Source organism: Sinohyriopsis cumingii, chromosome 12 (assembly GCF_028554795.1).
Source record: "Sinohyriopsis cumingii isolate HCF-2022 chromosome 12, ASM2855479v2, whole genome shotgun sequence".
Taxonomy (NCBI): Eukaryota; Metazoa; Mollusca; class Bivalvia; order Unionida; family Unionidae; genus Sinohyriopsis; species Sinohyriopsis cumingii.
In genome coordinates, this window is record NC_142972.1 from 35,338,245 (window position 1) to 35,358,897 (window position 20,653).

Consider the following 20,653-nt stretch of genomic DNA (forward strand, 5'->3'; position numbering starts at 1 on the left):
AGTCTTTATTACTGGTATTTATATTATTGTTATTATTGTTATTAACCATATCTCTTGCCTTGGATGTCACATAATTATATGATCTGTATAATTTTGTTTCATGCACAATGAAATATCACCTTGATTAATAAAGTCCTGTTTAATTCATATCCATTATTTATTTGAAACCTTTTGAAATGTCTGAAAAATTACTGAAACTTCAGTAAAATACTAGATAATGATCAAAATTTTAGTCAAATCTCACAAAAGTTTTAGTAATCTCTCACAAAACTTTCAATGAAATGTTAGAAATCTTAAAGTTAAGTGAAAGTTTTGGTCAAAAGTTTTGTGAATCCTCAACAGAATTTTGGTGAAAGTTTTGTCAGTATTTTTGTGAAATCTCAAAATTATTTCAGTCAAATTTTAGTGAGATCTTGCCAAAATTTCAAAGAACGTTTTGGTCAAAATATTTGTGAAATCTCACCATCTTTTCAGTGAAATGAAAAAGACTTAAGTGATGCCATCACGGATTAGGTTTTGTATGCAAGAAAGAAAATGAGGACAAGAAAAACCTAAACCTAATTTGATAATGTCCGTCAAAATAAAATTTATGATCCATTTAAAAAATTATTGTGAATATTTATTGTTGATTCCCAATGATGTCTAAGAATCGTTAGGCGGTTTAATAGAAATCTGAAGCAGATTTTTTATTGGATGATATTTATGTAATTATGTTTGGCACCTCAGGCTGACTTTTATTTTAGGTGGAAATTGTTAGGCGTCTTTTTTTTTATAGGTAGAAGTTTATTTCAGGTGGAAATCTTAGATGGATTGTTTTGTTTAAGCGAAATCTTAGGACAACTAATCTGCACATTGTGTCTAAAATTCCACCACAAAACAACCTAATGTACGCTTCAAATTCGCCTAAGCTTCTTTAAGTTTACGGTTAGGCAGAAAATGCTTAAGAAACCCATCTGAAATCTGCCTAAAGTCCATCTGGAAAATTTTGTACAGGATTTCAGGTGGATTTTTATTTCAGGCGGAAATCTTATTATTCAAGTGGAATATTAGGACAACTGATTTGCATATTTAAACTAAAATGTCACACTGAATCCACCTGAATTTTTTGCTTGAAATTCGCTAAACTTTCTTAATATGAGTAATTATGGTTTAGGCAGAAAGCACTTAAAAAACCCATCTGAAATACAACTCAAGTCCACCTAAAAACTTCATATGGGTTCTTGGTTACCTATTCTATTACCTAAGTTACCTATTCTATTGAACATAAGCTAAGTTTTTCACCCATCCCAAAATTCAGTATTACAGGAATTAATGAAGAGTCTGAAACCATCATACACCTTTACATAACTTAACCTTGTTCCAACGTTTAAGTCTCTGCTTTAAAGGGGACCAACAAGCAAAACTGAAATTCGCGCAAATTTCATAATAATTTGCTATATGTATAAGGTTCGTTTTCTGAAATTTTTTACCTTTTATTCTTACTCGTTACAAAGAAATTATGAAAAATTGATCATCTCTCCCTATCCGTCTTGAATAGAACAACGCGCTTCCCTCCCCCTGTAAAAATAGCGGGTGTGACGTCATTTGAGACACTGTGTACACACTGACATTGTTGATAATGAATTATGGAGAACTCGCCCTGGTTGTTAAGGCTTTATTTATTGTTGTTTTTCTTCAACTAAATAACTTGTTAAATCTATGCAATTTGCGACATTTCAACTTTTCCATTTGATCAACTCCGCTTCTGTACTTAACGAAAAAGAAGTGGCATCTATCCCTTTTGCTCTGCTCTTCAAATCATTAAATGCATTTTAATTGGAAAAATAGAGCGGGTGTAAGCATGATGTGACATCTGCAGTTTTATGCATGAAAGGGCTCCAACCTAATAACTAAAGCCATCCTGAGACGACTTTATCGCATGGACCTCTATAACCGAAATCCAAAGAGTTATAGTATCATCTCTCTAACTGAACAATTTAATCTGATTTTTCACTGAGATTTGCTAACCATTGACGAATGATATGTGAACTCAATAAAAACCATCACTGATGCCTACTCAGGAAATCCAGTCGCTATTGAGTCCAACATCATGGCTAATGCACAGAATTCGGATGGTTTCTGAAAGCTATCATGTATTACGCCCATCATTCAGTTCATTTCTTCTTTTTTGTCAGTGTTCGTAATTTTATTATTTCTCAATAAAACTATTTAAAGTTGAACTAGAAGTTTAAAAAATATTTCACAACTAAATTGCCGATGCACAATAAACATGATTACGTTATTTTATTATATATAACAATACCATGATCACGCGTACTAATGGGATTTTGTTACTTTAAATGCATATTTGAACTGCTCAAGGTACTTCGGACATAATGAGAAAATCATCTTTAAAAACAAATTTAAATGTCTCATTTAAATCCTGGACTAAACTGAATAACATTTCTCATGGTCCGAATCAGCTTGGAAATTTGGAGAATCAGCCAGATATACTGACCGAATCAGTCAGCGATTTGTATCGAATCAGCCTGGTCCGAGTTCGAAAGTAATTACCACATTAATGAATAATGTTACTATAATTGATTTATCAATAACGAAAGTTAACAGTAACATATGTTTAAAAAATTGTTTAAAAAATTGTAGCGTGGTGTTCCGGTGTGTGTAGTTATAAGAAATCTAACGAGTTTATATGAACACACAGACTTTCAATTATAAGTGATTTATTTTTCTATTATCGACATTACACAAAAAAGATGAATGCAGAATTGGAAGGAGGGGTTTATTATATAACGAGTGGAAAACAGTCTTGAACGTAAGTGTGGAAGAAAAATGCACATTCATCCGATGCAGTTACATACAAAATCAAACGTGCATAATAAATTGATGATGAAAACATTGAATGAAAAAGCGTAAACATTTCTTTAATGTTATTTCATTTGGCAGATAATTTCTTACTTTTCAAAGATGGAGAAAAAAAAAGAGTAAAATAATTAAGGCTTGTTCCAGAACTGCTATTATTCACGCAATTTAGAGCTGCACATTGAACCATCTTGTTTCTATTTGACACTTCGCTGCACAAACTGAATACAACTCTTATACATTAATCGTCTCAAATGACATCACATCCTGCTTGCATTATGGAAGGGAGCTAACAAATTCGGGGTAGGTTCTTTCCGTTTGATCTTGGAATACAGGACAATATTTTGTATGAAATGTTTGTGCAAATACAATAGATGCAAAGAAAAAAATAGTCGGGATAGATTATATACACAAACTACTATATATCCTTCTATTTACAATAAAATTGTGCAGGTCTGGGTTTTCATCCCCTTTAAAGCAGAGTTGTATGATAATATTCACGCACTCATGTCCAGACAGCTTGGAGCTTTTCATCAAAAAGTGGGGGAGGGGGGTAACTGGGATTTTGCATTAACGTCTTCTCTGCAAACAACACTTAGTCTATGAGGTTTATGACTTAAAAACACTGAAAGTGACAATGATAATGCTGCCACAATAATGATTCTTATCTGCAATTGTAGGAAAGGCAATAAAAATTGCAAACTATTTACCTTTTACTCCATCTGCCTGCAAGGTGGTATTTCTTAAAGCAGCCACAGCAGCCTATGCTGATCCTGCGACCCCCAGAACATTTTTTTACATCACCCTCCTTCCATTTTCCTCCAAGACGATTGATGAATGACAACTCGCTCACTTCCAGAAACTTCAGCTGGAAAAAAAGGTGTAATCCTCAAATGAAAAATGTATAGAAAGTATTACTTTAAAATTAAGATGAGTGAGAGGATACTTGCTTGTTTCAAATGAATAATGGCTACAAAGAGTTTTTCATCAACAAATTTAAACATATCTATTACTGAATCATAATACGAGAATTTTCTCTTTAATAAGAAAATTTTCTTTTCATTTTATGCTCATAAATGTGCTTGGTAGCCAAAGTGCATACAAGTACCAGATTTCTTTCAGCAATGTCAGCATTTCACTGTTTAGTTCTTCTTATTCTTTGTAACAAGTTTCTTTCCTAATTCTGGTCTAAAGCGCTCTCCATTACGGATCACTGCCATCTCACCTCTGTCTGTGTGGGTTCGAGTCTAGGATTTGGCCAATGTGGGTATGTGAGAAAGCTTGCTTGTAAGTTCTCGTGGGTCAGTGGTTCTTCCTGGGGTTTTCTCAGGTTCTTCCTCCACCATTAATACTGGCCGCCATGCATAGCCTATCGTGTGCTGAAAAATGGCGTTAAACCCACAACAACAACAACAACAACTTTCCTAATTCAAAAAGACAGGCATATACACAAATTTATGCTGGCAAAACCACCATCAACAACAAGATCCAGATATATCAGTGCCAGCAACCTAGACTTTAAGTGTCTCAAGGCTTCCGAAAATGTTGGAGCCAGGCCAGTGGAAACGAGCAGCATCAGAATGAACTAAACAATATTATAAATGACCAATTGGAGAAAGAAATGTACTTATAGATTATTCTTTTTCACCATCTTAATACTGAATCAATTTAATAACGAATCAAGTTAATTATGTAGGAGTGTGTGAGAGAGAGAGAGAGAGAGAGAAACAGAGAGACAGACAGAGGCAGAAAGAAAGGAAATAACACAACTCTGGTAGCTATGTGTTTTTCTTGTAGAAAGTACCAATTAGTTCTAATTCCATTTTGACATTATGTGATTGTTAATAGTAGTAAAATATTACACATGTTGGATTTTTGTTTTGTCAAATAACATTTTATAACCTCGTGGAATATATATATCACTAGCTTCATCATTAATGCTTTCTATCTTGAATTGCGGAAGTCATGATATGCTTAACAAAGTTACTTAAATCAAATTCATAAATAAATGGCTTTAAAAGAACTGAATCTGTCCGATATATAATTTAGGAGTTATCTCCATTCTTCTTACAAATTGCGTATATCCATCCGTTACACTTTTTTTTGAAGGAAATGTGTGTGTGTATATATATATATATATATATATATATATATATATATATATATATATATATATATATATATGTTTGAAATAAAGCTTGATATATATTGCATCAAGACAAATATTCGTCTTGGTCCGATTAGTACTTTTAGAGTCATCTCCCTCCGTTTAAAATTGTATTTATGCTTGTATATCATACAGGGGATGTTAAGTGAGCACTCGCTTACTGGCATTTTTGAACATTGAAATGCCATGTCATCTCTTCCTTGTGCAAGTAGTAGTCTTAGTCATAATACGTTGTATTTTCATAGATGTTTTTAGTCACTTCAATGAGGTAATCATATATTTGGAACATCTGAGTTCTTGTACATCTTTAGATTTGATAGGCCATTTTCATGAGGCAATGATATTCAGAACAATTGGGTCTAATTAGAATTTATAAACCACTTCTGTATGACAATAAAATATTTGCAACATTTATTTTTGGTCATTTATATATTTTATAGGTCATTTATATGGAATCCTGTTAGGGTCAATATTCGCTCCATCTCTCCATTATGTAGTATTTGGCTGGGCAATTGAACAATGAAGTGATGCAATGGAGCGATTTGTCATTTATTTATTCATTAAGGTTAAAGTTGAAATATATAATACTAGTAAATTACATTTGTATTTATTACTCATCAACCCGACACAAGAACATGAAGTTTTAAAGAAAAAAAATCAGGGGAGAGGGGAGCATTGTAATTTATAGATGAGATGGTAGACACGATGCGATTTGGTGTGGATTTGGGTGTTTCGTAACACCCGTGTTAACACTGATAAACTTGCTGTGATACACTGCTGAATCGTATGTTCTTGGTGGTCAGATAAAGAGATAATTCACAAAATAACTTACATTTATATTATTAGTCTATGGTATGAATTTACAAGAAGGGGGAGGGGTTTTATCCATGAAGAGTTTAATATTTTAACTATCGATTCTGGAGCAAATACGGTATAAATAATTGTAAAAAATTACTGCATAAATGCTGGTAAGTTTCATCTCATATGCAGTTTTAATGTAGAAAAAAAAAATATATATATATATATATATATATATATATATATATATATATATATATATATATATATATATATATATATTTGAATGGTTTATCAGTTAAAAGGAGAGAATCAGATTAAAATGAAGCAATATGAATCCAGGTAAATCAGTCAAGTACAAAGTCATTCCAAAGTGTGCTTTGTTGATAGGTACCCTTCTGCAAAGGTCATGTGGAATGAATATTTTAATAAATAACTAAAATGACTGACAAAATAACAATGACTACATAATTTTCATCATGCTTCTTAAGATATTTACTAACATTTGGGTTCATGGCCTAACCTTGTTTACTGATTAGAAAGTCCTGGAAGATGACAATTTGATGGAATTTTCCATTAGAAATGATGCACATCTAAGGGATTCCATGTCATTATGTTGTCATAGGTCAACTGATAGTTTGTATATAAAATGAGGTTTTGTAAACAAAGTCTTCATTCCTGTTTTATGGCCAGTCTGTGGAATAACTTACAGCTGTGTTCAGATATAATTTATTTAAATTATTTATTGGAATTACAAAGTGCTCAGTGACTTTTGGGATTAAAACAATAATTTGAGATTACTGAAGGCTCATTTAAAGACATTGTGGATTATATCATTGTGATACATTAAAACTATTGGTACATCAAGACTAATGGTACATCAACACATTCAAGGCTATTGAAATTCATTCAGAATATTGTATCCTTTTGGAATTGTGATAGAATATTTAGGATTATTTGGGGTTTAATTCACAATAAGTCTTCTGAATTTTTACTTTGTATTCAAGCAAACTAAAATATTTGTTGATTTTACTAAACTTGTTGGTTTCACTGCTTTTCTGTTACACAGTCTAAGACCACAGAGTCTTAAACATTACAAATTAAAATTTCTAAACTCCTGCCAACTATTCAGCTAACAAATGCAACAGGCCTAAATTATACTGTACCACAACTCCTGAGGGCTGCTGCAAATGTAATACTGACAGCATAGCTAATGTATGTAACATTTATGAGTATCCACCTGTTTTTCAAGATATGGAAACTGTTGAAAATTACTCCCATTCACGAGTAAGGCAGCAACGACGATGCTAATAACTACAGATCAATATCTATCTGACTAACTCTATCCAAACTTCTTGAAAAAAACATGTTCATTACCATATTTTGGGTTCAGAGGAAATCACTCTTGAGAGACTGCCTCGGTCTCCATGGCTGATTGCTGACTTAGATCAAATTAGTTGGATCCATATTATTTATCTTAAAAAAAGCTTCTGACCTTGATTATCATGATATTCTCATCAATAAATTGAACATTTATTGATAATTCCATTATTTACTGGTTTATACACTATAGAGCAAAACGAAAAAAACCCTGTTAAAATGAATGGCAGTCTTTCTAAAAATAATCAATTACATATGGAGTACTACAGGGATCAATCTTTAGTCCACTCCTCTTTCTCATTTTCATAAATGATCTGCCTCTGAAAATAGGCAACTTTTTTCATCTACCAAACTATCTGCAGATGGCACTCTATCAAAATTTAAACAGCTAAAGTCAGACCTAGAAGTGTCCCTTCTGATATCCACACTTAGTTTAGAAACAAGGTAAGAGAAATGGCAAAAATGACAATATGAATCTAAGTTAAATGAATTCATCTACAAATGGTTACCCTTGAAGAAATCCTTGGATTGATGGATTACATCAATTTTCAATGCAATGAACATATTCATGTTATGTGTCACAAGATCTATCCATGTCTGTGGTTATTAATCAGGACAAAGACATACTAAACATGGGTTAATATATTACAAAAGCTTTATAGATATACCTAGGATTTCATAATGTTATTTGAGGAAACACTTTTGACAAGAATATTTGCAAACTATTATGCTTTCAAAAAAGAGATTGCAGTCTTGTTCTTGAGAATACCAAAAACATCCCTAATGCAAGAATGATATTAAAATGTTAATAGTAAATGACTGAATATTCATTATATCTCAAGAAACAGTTCATATTAGAAAACAAGGCAACATTCCCATTTAAGGATCAATTTCATCTAACCATCATTCCACTCCAAAACCAAATAAAGAACTCTTGAAGAATAGCTTTCACTTGTTGGGGTCACTAATTCGGAACAGTATCTCATAGAAATTGAAAGTGCAAATATATATGTATTTAATTGTCATCTACTTTAATGGATAAAAATGGAACCTGTTAGATTTGACAACTACATTTCAACTTTTAAAGTAAAAATTCTCAAACCTTTTGTTGCTACCTAGCTCGAGTATATTTTACAATTTTCTGATTGTTATGTCCATATAAAAATTTAGTTGTTTTTTTTTTAAATTAATTTTTTTGTTATGAATTCATGCATTGTTTATTCTTCTTCCCTCCTTTATTGTGCATGCAACAATGTACAATGTACGTAAATATGCAGATAACTCAAAGCAACAAAGAGGATTAGTTCCATGCAACTGAGTCACCCTCATTAAATATAGTTATTATTATTATTATTATTATTATGTGACATGCCAGTAAGCTGAAGAAAGGTGTACCAAGATTCATCCCTGTACCTGAATGGAAATTATTAAATTGTGACCAAGATAATGAAGATAGTAACCCCAATGTGGTAGACAACACCTTTTCAAGTGATTTCATTCCAGCAATGGCCCCATCTATCCATCTGAAAAGTTGGGTCATTTAAAAAAGGGGTCACAAATTACCTTTACCTGGATCTTGTTCATTCAATAAACTGAAACACATTATCATTATGACAGGTACTTCATGTACTGATTAATTTCTGCAATAAATATTCACTATTGCATCATTATACACTTTGATTAGGAAGCTTTGGAGTCATAGTATTCTACAATTTCCTTGTCTGCTAAATACTTAGAATAAGCAATACTACTATGTAAAATATGTGACCAATTTTGCTTTCCTGCCTTCAGACTGATTTGATATCATTGTTTACATCATTATATCGCTCTGGACTGTCTTCAAATGTTGATTATTGATCATTGATAGAAAATTTATGATTTTAATAATGGTGATGATACTGATCAATTGATCCTGACAATAATCTGTATTGATCAATTGATCATGACAATAATCTGCACTGATCAATTGACCTTGACAATAATCAACACTGATCAATTGATCCTGACAATCAAAATATGACAATAATAAATTTCTTGTTATTTTCAATACATGATCATGCTTGAGCAAACATTCCCTTTTAGAATTTATTTTGGGCATTTAAGTCCTCATTTTTTTCTCCCTGCATACAAATTTGGAAATAAGTGTTGGAGTGTTTCAATTTAAGATTTTATTTTTCTTATTTAAATTTTCTATAGTGATCAATACTCAACAATCCAAGTGATCCATAAGGAATAACAAGAAATGATAATAGGTCTTTCAAGAAATATAGTAAAGAACAAACTTAGCAGAAATACAACTCTCACAAGGAAAAATGAATAAACAAAACATTAAAAAAACACATTGAAAGAGATATTTATTTCTGGAAGCATCAAGAACGAACCATCAGTCAAATGTATCCACAGTGAAAACAAGTGTAATCAAGAACAGACAAAAATAAATAAATCCAATGCAATGTCAATCAAAAATGAAACAAACTCATGCTAAAGCCACCAAGAATGGGGCAAAAAGAACTGCATATCAAACCAGCAAATATCTACACACAAAAAAACATGGAAGAACTTCTACAAATTCAAAACAACAAACAACTCACTTGGTCAAAAACAAAAATAAATTAAGAAAACAGAAATACTCAGAGAACGAAATAAATGATATTAAACTTGTTACAGTGTATTCTTACCAACAGTGACCATATTCTACGTGGTACAGATCTTGCATGCTATCCAAAGACCAAAACTTAAGATAAAACTAGCCAATATATATCTTGTAAATACACAACAAGATTAGAACTAAACAAATATTTTCATGCACAATTAACAAAAATGTCCACAGACAAGCCTTTAAAACCATATTAAATTTTTTTAACAGAATCTTAAGTGCATGAGTTACTTACCTTGAATTTTATATTCAAGCTACTACTACACTAAGAATTTTAAGTAAGTCTAAAAAAAAAACAATTTACTATATTTATCCAATCAATAGGTTTCTTGAACAAGCCATCTGCAAACTTTGGTCAAGAAACTTATTCTGAAACAAAAGTTATTCTGCAAAACATGGTTTCTTTTAGCAACATTAAACCCTGAACTTTGACCCCAAAATCAATATGCATCCTCCATACCTTAAGTGCAAGCACTCCACAACATCTGGTTACAGTAACCATGACCCTTTGCTTTTTACTCCAAAATCAAAATGCTATTCTTGTGATCCAATCTGAAAGTCATGTATATACTTGGAGAAAAAACACAATTATGAGATCTGAAAATTGTGTGCAGAAACCATTTTTCGTTTTTCAGTCAATGACTACTGATCTCAAAATTGATAGGCATCTTCCTTAGCCAAGTGCAAGCCATGCACAAACTTTGTTCCTGGTCTGTAATGCCGAACTACTGTTGTTGTGCAGAAACCAGGTTTCTTCTTGCTGTCACAGTGACCTATTTGACCTCCCTCCCATTAAAACAAAGGTTTCTTCCATTCCCTAAATGCAGTCATCCACAAAGTTTGGAAACTGTAGATGGTGAAAAAGTCATTTTATTGCGGTAATCGATGGTCAACAAATTATATTACGGCAGGTGTATAAGAAGGGAAAAAGTTAATAAAATACAAATTCCAATTAAAAAAAATATATAAACTGTACTCTCTAAAAGTTCAAGCCCATCTGAGATGGAACATCCTCATAAAATGCATCAGAAGGAAAAAGGTTCCAATTGTTGCCTCTAACAACATGGAGTGAGGTGTACTGGGTTCTATTCTATATACCTCAGGTCAAAAGGTGGCACAAAATTAATAGAATCTATGATGAGGTTTGGACCAAGACAACGAAATCCTAGTGAAGGAGTTATATTATTTGTCTCTCCAGGAGGCACAGCCTCCTTGAGAGAAAAGAGATGTAAATAATGTAACCCCAGAAATCTTTCTGTGAATGAAGACTGATGAATGAACCACTGTGGTTGTGCAGGAGTTTTCATTTGCAATAACATTATTATATATGATTCAACTGGGATGCAATGTTGGTGTTTGGCAAAGTTAGAAGAACCAGTCTGACACAACACATTTTGTTATTTGCTGTAGCACTTGTGTGTGTGTGTGTGTGTGTGTGTGTGTGTGTGTGCCAAAATGTTTTTATGTTGTTATAAAAAACTGAAGAGACCTTAATTTGTTTTATGAGTGAATTTCCTTTTGTTATATATCTGTTGTTGTATTTTATAACAACTCCATCAGGCACAGCAGAAGACATCAAGGGTTTCTATTTAACTGCATTTCCTAGTGTGTGTACATCATGACAGAGACCAAAGGTCTGAGATAACCAGAAGGAGGTAGGAAAAGTAAGGTTAGCAAAACAGGTAGATTCCTTTGTCATATGGGTGACAAAAAGAAAATCATTGAATATTCATGAATGATGAACACACTTGTACAGTGCAATACCTGCAAAGAAACCCAAAACTCTAGACTTAAGTGTAAATCCATAAACATTGCATTATCTCATCTTGTTTCAATATTACAGTAAATATCAATCATCCTGACCTAACTGATGACAAAGATTTTGTGAAGATAAAAGACTGGCCTGATACCCTTATAAAACAATACAAAATTTTCTCATGGAAAACTCAACAGTACCAATGATAAAAATGGTAGATAATTAAGGACTCACTTTAACGAAGTTTACATTAAAACTATGCTTGAAGTCAATCCACAAGTCCCAAATATTTTATAAAACTTTTGGTGTGATATAAATTTGTTTTTAAATAGTTACATATTGTGAGTTTACGAAGGAAAACTTACAGTTTCATTATGTTTACGATACAGCTTGGATTCAAGGACACTCTGAAGATACAACTGAAGGTGCATCTGAAACAAAACAATATAAATTTAAAAGGAGGTATAACAACTGACACTAAAGTGTACCTCAAACAAGCACTATAAAGCTAAAAGTCACTGATGCTGTACCATCCTTCAAAAGCATTATAAAAAGAGCACAGCTACAGACACTGTACTGTGCATTGCTACTGGCACTGTACTTTACTTTAAAAGCACTATAAAAAAAAGCACAGCTACTGACACTTTATTGTATGTCAAAAGCACTATAAAAAAAGCACAGCTACTGACACTTTATTGTACATCAAAAGCACTATAAAAAGAGCACAGCTACTGACACTGTACTGTACATCAAAAGCACTATAAAAAGAGCACAGCTACTGACACTGTACTGTACATCAAAAGCATTATAAAAAGAGCACAGCTACTGACACTGTACTGTACATCAAAAGCACTATAAAAGAGCACAGCTACTGACACTGTACTGTACTTCAAAAGATATATCTGTTGTTGTTGTAATTGGATTTGAAAGCAACTCTTTCAGACACAGCAGAAAACAAACAAGGGTTTCTTTTTTTTTTTTAAAGTAATTCCTAACAGGTGGACACAATTACTAAGACAACACGACTGAGATAACCATCCTGAGATAGGAAAAGTAAGGTTAACAAAACACGTAGATTTATTTGTAACATGGGTGATTAAAACAGTTTCCCCATCTCAAGATATCAGTGAATGATCAGACCTTTAGCATCCTGCTTCTCTAGCCAATGGATGGCATAAACAGCTCCCCATGCCAAAGAACCAATTAGTTATGGGTGAGACCTTTAGCATCCCACTTCTCTAGTGACTGGATGGCATGAACAATGTTCCATGCTATGGTATCAGGGACTTGTAGGTCAGAAATTTGGCATCCTGCTTCCATAGCCATTGGTTGGCTTAAACGGATCTTCATGTCAAGACATCACTGAGTCATGTATCAGACCTTTAGCATCCTGCTTCCCTTGTGACTAGATGGCATAAACAATTTCCCATGCCAAGGCATCAGTGACTCATAAGTCAGAAATTTGGCATCTTGCTTCCCATGCCAATGGAAGGCATAAAAAGTTCCCTATGTCATGACCTCATTGAGTCATGGGTCAAACCATTATGATCCTGCTTCCCTAACAACTGGATAGCATATACAATTATCCATGTCAAGGCATTAGCAAGTTATGGGTAACAAGCATGTGTGAATATCACAATCAACATCAAGGATGTAAATAATTAGAGTGCATGTGTGATTCAGATTTTTAACATAGCTTTAACAATTTTTAAGTCATATTGTTCCAATGTCTGCAGTGTGGCAGTTTATAGTCATGTCTAGCACTGTGGCATCATGCCGGAGACATGTAGCATGATATCCCACCCAGTCACATTATCCTGACACCAGGCCAACCAGTCCTAACACTAACTTCTTAATGCTGAGCGCCAAGCGAGGCAGATGTTAGTTCCATTTTTATAAGTCTTTGGTATGACTTGGCCGGGGATCGAATTTTTATAAGTCTTTGGTATGACTTGGCCGGGGATCGAACCCACAACCTCCCGCATCTGAGGCAGACGCTCTAACCACTAGGCCACCAAAGCAGTCGGTTTAAGTGTAAGGGATTAAATAATTTTGAGTTGGATCATAAATGTTCCAGTAAATAAAGTGGGTACAAAAATAATGTGCTAAAAACTGAAGACAATGTTGATCTTTATCTTTCTTTCAGATCAGACAGCAGAAAAGTAAAATTATTAGAGGATAAAGTTTGTAGGTTAAGAAAGAAAATTTGAAAACTGGAGGATCCTATGGCCAAGATGGAAGAGACATTAAATAGTGACTGCTGTAGCAATGTTAAAGATCCAAACAGTAATCAGATGGAACACCTCAAGTTGCAGATGGAGACATTCAGTAGTGACAATGATGGGATTTGATTAAATTATTGGCCCTGAACGTCTTCACAAAAGAGTTATCTGATAGGTCAATCTCTGGGGAAATGATATGTCAAGTCAGGAAAAAAACCACTGGAAAGACAGCCCCTTGACGATGAAAGATAAATATGCTTCAACAGCTGATTCAACTGCCCAAATATCTATCAAAAAAGTTTCAAAGAAAAATTACAGAACATACAGAAAGTGTTGCTAAGAATACAAAAAAGAATATCACTAGTCAGTTTATGTTTTTTGTTGCATATTAGAAATTTATCTGAAATTAAATACCATTTTAAAGATAATATGGTGCATTTTATACTGTTTTAAAACCCCACATCTAAGGATATTTTATGATTCAGGATGAAATGCTACAAAAGTATTTATGAGTTTGTCAGATAATCAAATTGTTTTTATAGGAACTATTCATGAAGTCATGAATCATTCATGAGAAACTTTGTTCATCATAGTTCATGAATATGTTCATGCACTTGTTCATGAATGAATATGACCCAATTTGTGAATTTTTATGAACTGTTCATGAATTCAGTTCACTATTTCATGAATTGTTCAAGGACCATTTGTGAAGTATTGGTTCATGAACAGTTCATGAATTCATAATTTCATGAATTGACCATTTTCAGTTCATGCACATTCATGAATAGTTCATGAACCTTTCAATGAACTTTCATGAATGGATCATGAATGAGGTTCATGAACCGCTCAAGAACAGTTCATGAATTATTCATGATCATTTTGTAGGTGTTGCTTCTGTTTCATTGTACAGCATAAGATCATTCGTTTGTTTCCATGTAAAGCAAAAGAGCATTTGATCACGTTTCCATTTACAGTATGAGTGTTTGCTTGTGATTCCATGTACAGCACACGAGAAATTCTTTTTCATTTTCATGTACAGCATGATTTGCTTGTGTTTCCATGTACAGCATGATTATCTGCTTGTTTTTCCATGTACAGCATGATTATTTGCTTGTGTTTCAATGTACAGCATGATTATTTGCTTGTGTTTCAATGTACAGCATGATTATTTGCTTGTGTTTCAATGTACAGAATGATTATTTGCTTGTGTTTCAATGTACAGAACAAGATCATTAGATTTTGTTTCCATGTTCAGCATAAAAGGATTCGTTTGTGTTTCCATATACAGCATAACGGTATATATTTGTGTTTCCATATACAGCAATAACAGTATATATTTGTGTTTCCATGTACAACATAACAGTATATATTTGTGAATCCATATATAGCATAACAGTATATATTTGTGTTTCCATGTACAGCATTAGAGTATTTGCTCGTGTTTCCATATACAGCAAAAGAGTAATTGTATTATATGCTTATGTGTGAAATATAGAGATTTCTTGGCAAAACAATTTTCATATTTTTGTTCCAATTCTACATTTTTACATGTGAAAATACGTCCTTTCTGTTCCTACATTAATACCTGATATATTTCATTTTGTGTTACCAAAAATGATATATTTTAATTTAAAATATCACCTTCTTTGGCATGACACAATGAAACATATCTGGTATAAACTAGGAAAAGAAAATATCCTCTATTTATTCATAATGGTTACAAGATTGAAATAGCACTAAGCTAAGTCCACAAAGCAAAATAAATGTCAAGTAAGTGCTAAATAAATGCATACCTTCCTCTTTTCAATGCCATCTGGACGAACTAGAACTTCTAATTTCTTGGGAAAGCGTGACACTTTTCTGTCTTTTCTGTTTCTTCTCTCCTTCTTTTCTTCTTTCACACTTTGTCTCATTTCTCTGTGTCTATCAAATTAAGCGAAGAAATGAGCAAATGACATGCATCAAGATTTTTGGAAGAACTGATCAATCAATCAAAATCACATTAAATTTTTATACATGTATGATTTTTTTTATTTAATGTATGAGATTTTAAGAATTAAATATTAAGGGAAAATATGTTTGAACAGAAAAAAATTATCTTCTGGAATGAGGTAACATGTTTGATGTAGACACCTACTTTGGACTTTATTTATTTATCAGGAAAGAATAATTTGATTTCTTGTCCTTAATATGTCATTTTATTTTCAAAATTGATCAATACTCCTCCCTAATTTTTCCCCTATCCCTAACCCTGAAGCTTCTTCACAGATGATACAGCAAAAAATTTAATGCCCAAGTGTATTTCTATACATCTATAGTCCAATCATTTAGAAAGTTTCAAATCAGTCTCTATAACAATATAGAAACTGATGGTGATGTACCACACTGCAAACAACAGTCCAAGTACCTGGATGATAAACCTATAGTATTTGCATTCAATCTACATACATGTGGTTCAAAGTTTATTCCCCTGTAAGTGCATGATAGTAAATGACTATCAACAGTCAGTGGTTTCTACAAGTTATCTGATTTCCTCAACTGCAAAAAGCACACTATATACAAAGGTTATAGCGTAAGCTGTGAAATGAGACATGCATAAATTATAGTTAGTTCTGTGAGAAGTTTGAGAACAAAGCATATCTGCAGTTAAATTGTACATACATACACACATGCATGCATGCACGCACGCATGCACACACACATACATACTTGAATAAGTATTGAACCTTAAAGCTGAATGTATTGAGCATTGAAATTTTATCACATTTAAGCCAGGAAAGTCTTTGTGAAGGGTCACTTGACCATTCTTCTCCCCCCCCCCCATGTCAGGGTTAAACTTGAAAGGCCAGCATCTACGACTCATTGAGATTTGACCGAGGCATCGCAATGCTGTCCTGAGAAAGTAAACATTTGAGCTACCAACCATAACCACTTGATAGGAACCCATGTCAAATAATCATTTTCAAAGGAAAGTTGGTATACAACATAGTTCAGAGATTCTAGGCTGTCAAAATTCTGATGAAAGAAATGATTATCTTGGGAAAAATCTAGGAACCACTGCATACTGATCAGAGTAAATTAAGGCATACACTTTGGAAGTACACGTAATGTGAATTTAAGTGACGACCTTGGCCAAAATTCTTTAGTCCAAAAATTCCAGAGAGAGGAAGCCTGAAAAGAATAGTGCTTTCCTCATTAAACTAGAAAAGGGGACAAAGTGGCTGTTTTGTTTGAAGAAAAAACAGGTTTTGGTGCTAGGACGCACAATTTCTGAAAGAGAACAGCATTAAGGCACACAATTTTAATTCTTCAAGTAATTTTCTATTTTTGATTGTTTGTTTCATGCAAATGAGTTTGAAATGTCTAGGGTCCATATTATGTATCGCTTATTTCATGGAAATCTGTTCATGCTAGAGTTGTTATGCAATTTATCTCTTTAATTTTACAGTTACTAGTTCACTGACAGAACTGAAGGATTGCAAGTGATCCATATTTCAATATGTGTAGGATTTCATAGGGTTATATGAAATATTTCCGTTGTCTGTTGGACAATACTGATTATTGTGAGGTAACGATCATCCCATATTTATATCTGATTTTGTAATGTTTAAATATTCTTGTAGGTTAGGAATTGCTGTGAGCTAGAATTTTGTGAATTTTATGCAACAGTAATCGAGCATGTGGTAGCGTAGGTAAAGAGATAAGGTAATGTTAGATACACCGCTCATGTGTTAATTTATGGTTGGTCACTGTGAAGTGAGAGTGATGAGCTTTCGAATTAGGTCTGAATTAATGCAGTGTTTGAATAGACAGTTATGCTTCTGAGTAACATAAGTGAGGGAATCTTATGTACGTATAGAAAGTGATCCGTATAGAGATTATGGGGTAATTTTGTCCTTTAAGGAAATAGCTTTCTGGGAGAGATGGGACAGTCTGAAGATTGAAGTCTGGAAAGAGATGACGTGTCAGAATAAAAGACTAGAAGTCCAGAAAGAGAAGAAGCATTCAAAATAGGAAGACTAGAGAAAATACACGACTCAAGCAAGGAAGATGATGCAATCAGCTGTGGACATTGCGCTCTTTTCACCAATCATTATTATGATGAAATAAATCCAAATTAGACACTGCTATTAAATTCTGTTGACATACCTTATGCTGAGTTGGAGTTGCCGCTATTAATTGTTATTGATTACATTTTGTTATTTTTCTTGTCTTATGGGGTTCATATTGCATTATTTCTTCCCAACTGTCTTGCTCAGTTCTCTGTTGATGTTCTATCTATCCACTCACATCAGGCTATTAAAATCGAGTGAGGTCATCCCCTAGATAATGCCAGCCCAATCCAATTAACCACCCCTCTTATTAAGAGGGTGATGTTACACGTACATACATACATACATACATACATACATACATACATACATATGCATACATACATACACACACACATACATAGGCAGTTATGTGCAAAGTGTGAAAAGAAAGGGACTTGGTTGATGGGAAACAAAGAGACTTACTTGGTTGTGGGGACAGGAATGGCATATCTTGCCCGGTATAACTGTAGGGCACTGTGTAAACTCTGGAAATGTTTGTATCTCCTTCTAACTGTCCATTTGTATTCTCCATGGCTTACTTCTATTGTATATCTGAAGAAGAAAAAAAAATAAAGAAAAAAAAATACATAAATAAATAAATATGTTGTTGTGTTGGGTTTAACACCATTTCTTAGTCCAAGATAGGCTATACATGGTGGCAAGTCAAACTGGTTCAGGAACAACCTGGGAAAACCACTTTAAGAACCTCTGACCCATGGGAAGCTACTGGCAAATATTTATTAATACCCAAATTGGTGAAGTTGGAGACATGAACCCACACAAACAGAGGTGAAATAACTGAATGTAAGAAAATTACAACAGACAATGTTCTGCCCTTTCTGTTTTTTTCAACTGATCAAATACATACAGACAACTCCAAATGAAACAAAGCCAGAAATAATCCATGACTATCATTATATCTAAATTTTGTAATAACCAAGGAAAATAAGTATAAACTGCAGAAGGGACCTTCATAATATGTATTATTTTGTTTTAAATTATTATTTTGTTTTAAATGTTGTTTACTGTACTTGTTTCCTTGCAATGAGGTTGATTTCTAAGTCACCATTTTTATAGAACAGATTTTCATAGAACAGGTCATTGGCAGCCATATGTATCTTTCCCTCATTTTTTTAAATTCCATACTTTGCAGTGTTAATTCTTTACAAAGATTAGATGGATGGGTACATTTAGAATACAAAGTTCTGTTGCATTATGTAACTGAAAGGCTTGTTGAACTGGCAAATTTACAGTACTGCAAGCCATGGTTCACTTCCCTTTCTTCCATCCAGGAAGTATAAATACATGTTTAATGTATGGGAATCTCAATAGTTTCCAAGCTATGACTGACGGTTTATTCCAGACATTGTATTGATACTTGGTTCAATGATAACAAGTACCAATTCTTTGTCACTGCAAGATTAACAACTCTCAATAGTTATTTAATGTTAAACCACCTTGAACCAATTATCCATGTCCCTGAAGATGAATCAAAATTCTTATACCAGTGTGCACATATACAGACCACACCAAATTATTTCCCACGGAACCTGAACTTCACCGAAGGAGCTGCATGGCAAATTTTTAAAATGACTGAGGGAAAAGTGTCACCACCCCAGAGTCTCTGTCTGGTAGAGATGCATAAAAATTCTAAAACTACTGTGCACATCTACAGACACCTAGAAATTATATCCCAAACTTCAAGCCTCTATCTCGACTCGTGTAAAAGATGCACAAGTTAATTGGTTTGGCTTGGTTTTGTGGTGGGTTAACACCCTTTCTCAGCATATGGTTTGGCTTGGTTTTGTGGTGGGTTAACACGCTTTCTCAGCATATGGTTTGACTTGGTTTTGTGGTGGGTTAACTCATATTACTGCTTTTCACTAACAAATTATGTTTTTAAATAAACTTCTCTATTGTGCAACCTGGGTACTGAAACTAAATATGCCATCATACTCATCTGCATAACAGGACTACCCTTGGATGTGTTAATTAATTGACTGGCTATCAATGAACTTGTGTTCAATTCACAGTAAAGTACTACATGTATCTTTAGTCTACAAGATGCATGATAAGCAACCTGGTGGACCAGAGACAAACAGCTGGTTTACCATGATCACAAATTTGCATTGGCATATTTAGAGAACTTAGTAAATGTGGTCAATATAAGCCTTCTATGTTTATTCCAAGCATTATATATTTACTCAGTTTACCTGATCTACATATTCCCTTTTGATTTTCTACAAATGCATTCACACAATCATAAGAAACATACAACGATCAATTTTAGTAGTTTCTGGATGTGAACTGTCTACCATATGTTTATGGAAATGCTGAGGATTTTTGATAACTTTTCTTGTAGGAGATTGCAGACCCACATCAATATTTCTGTACAGTTTATTTCTAGGGTTCAACCCATAACAGAATTCACTGTAGGTTGCACCACTTACCCTTAATTGTTAGCAATGGCTCATGAAACTGGTTTTATGGCAAATAGACCCCAAAAATGAAGGTCACTGCAATTGATTTTAGACTAAATGAAGGACTTGGCAAGCACACTTACTAAATACAGTCTACTCATTGCCAAAAAAGCATAAGACAATCAATTTCATTGGCTGACTTTTATTAGCCGGTGCCTTTAATACAAATTTGGTCTGTATTATTTTAAGCCCTCCAATACATATGTAACAACCGCTCCGGTGGCCTAGTGGTTAGAGCATC

General features: G+C 33.4%; 1 protein-coding gene across 1 annotated transcript in view; it reads right to left on the reverse strand.

Annotated features, from left to right (window-relative positions):
• Positions 1–20,653, reverse strand: part of LOC149786244 (phospholipase D1-like) — a 142,632-nt gene that overhangs the window by 70,708 nt on the left and 51,271 nt on the right. Inside the window, exons 3-6 of the mRNA XM_089976625.1 lie at positions 18,356–18,484; positions 15,632–15,761; positions 11,982–12,047; positions 3,570–3,727 (exon numbers count right to left, since the gene is read on the reverse strand). Coding sequence (XP_089832751.1) covers positions 3,570–3,727; positions 11,982–12,047; positions 15,632–15,761; positions 18,356–18,484 — 483 coding nt within the window. The remainder of the gene's footprint in view (positions 1–3,569; positions 3,728–11,981; positions 12,048–15,631; positions 15,762–18,355; positions 18,485–20,653) is intronic.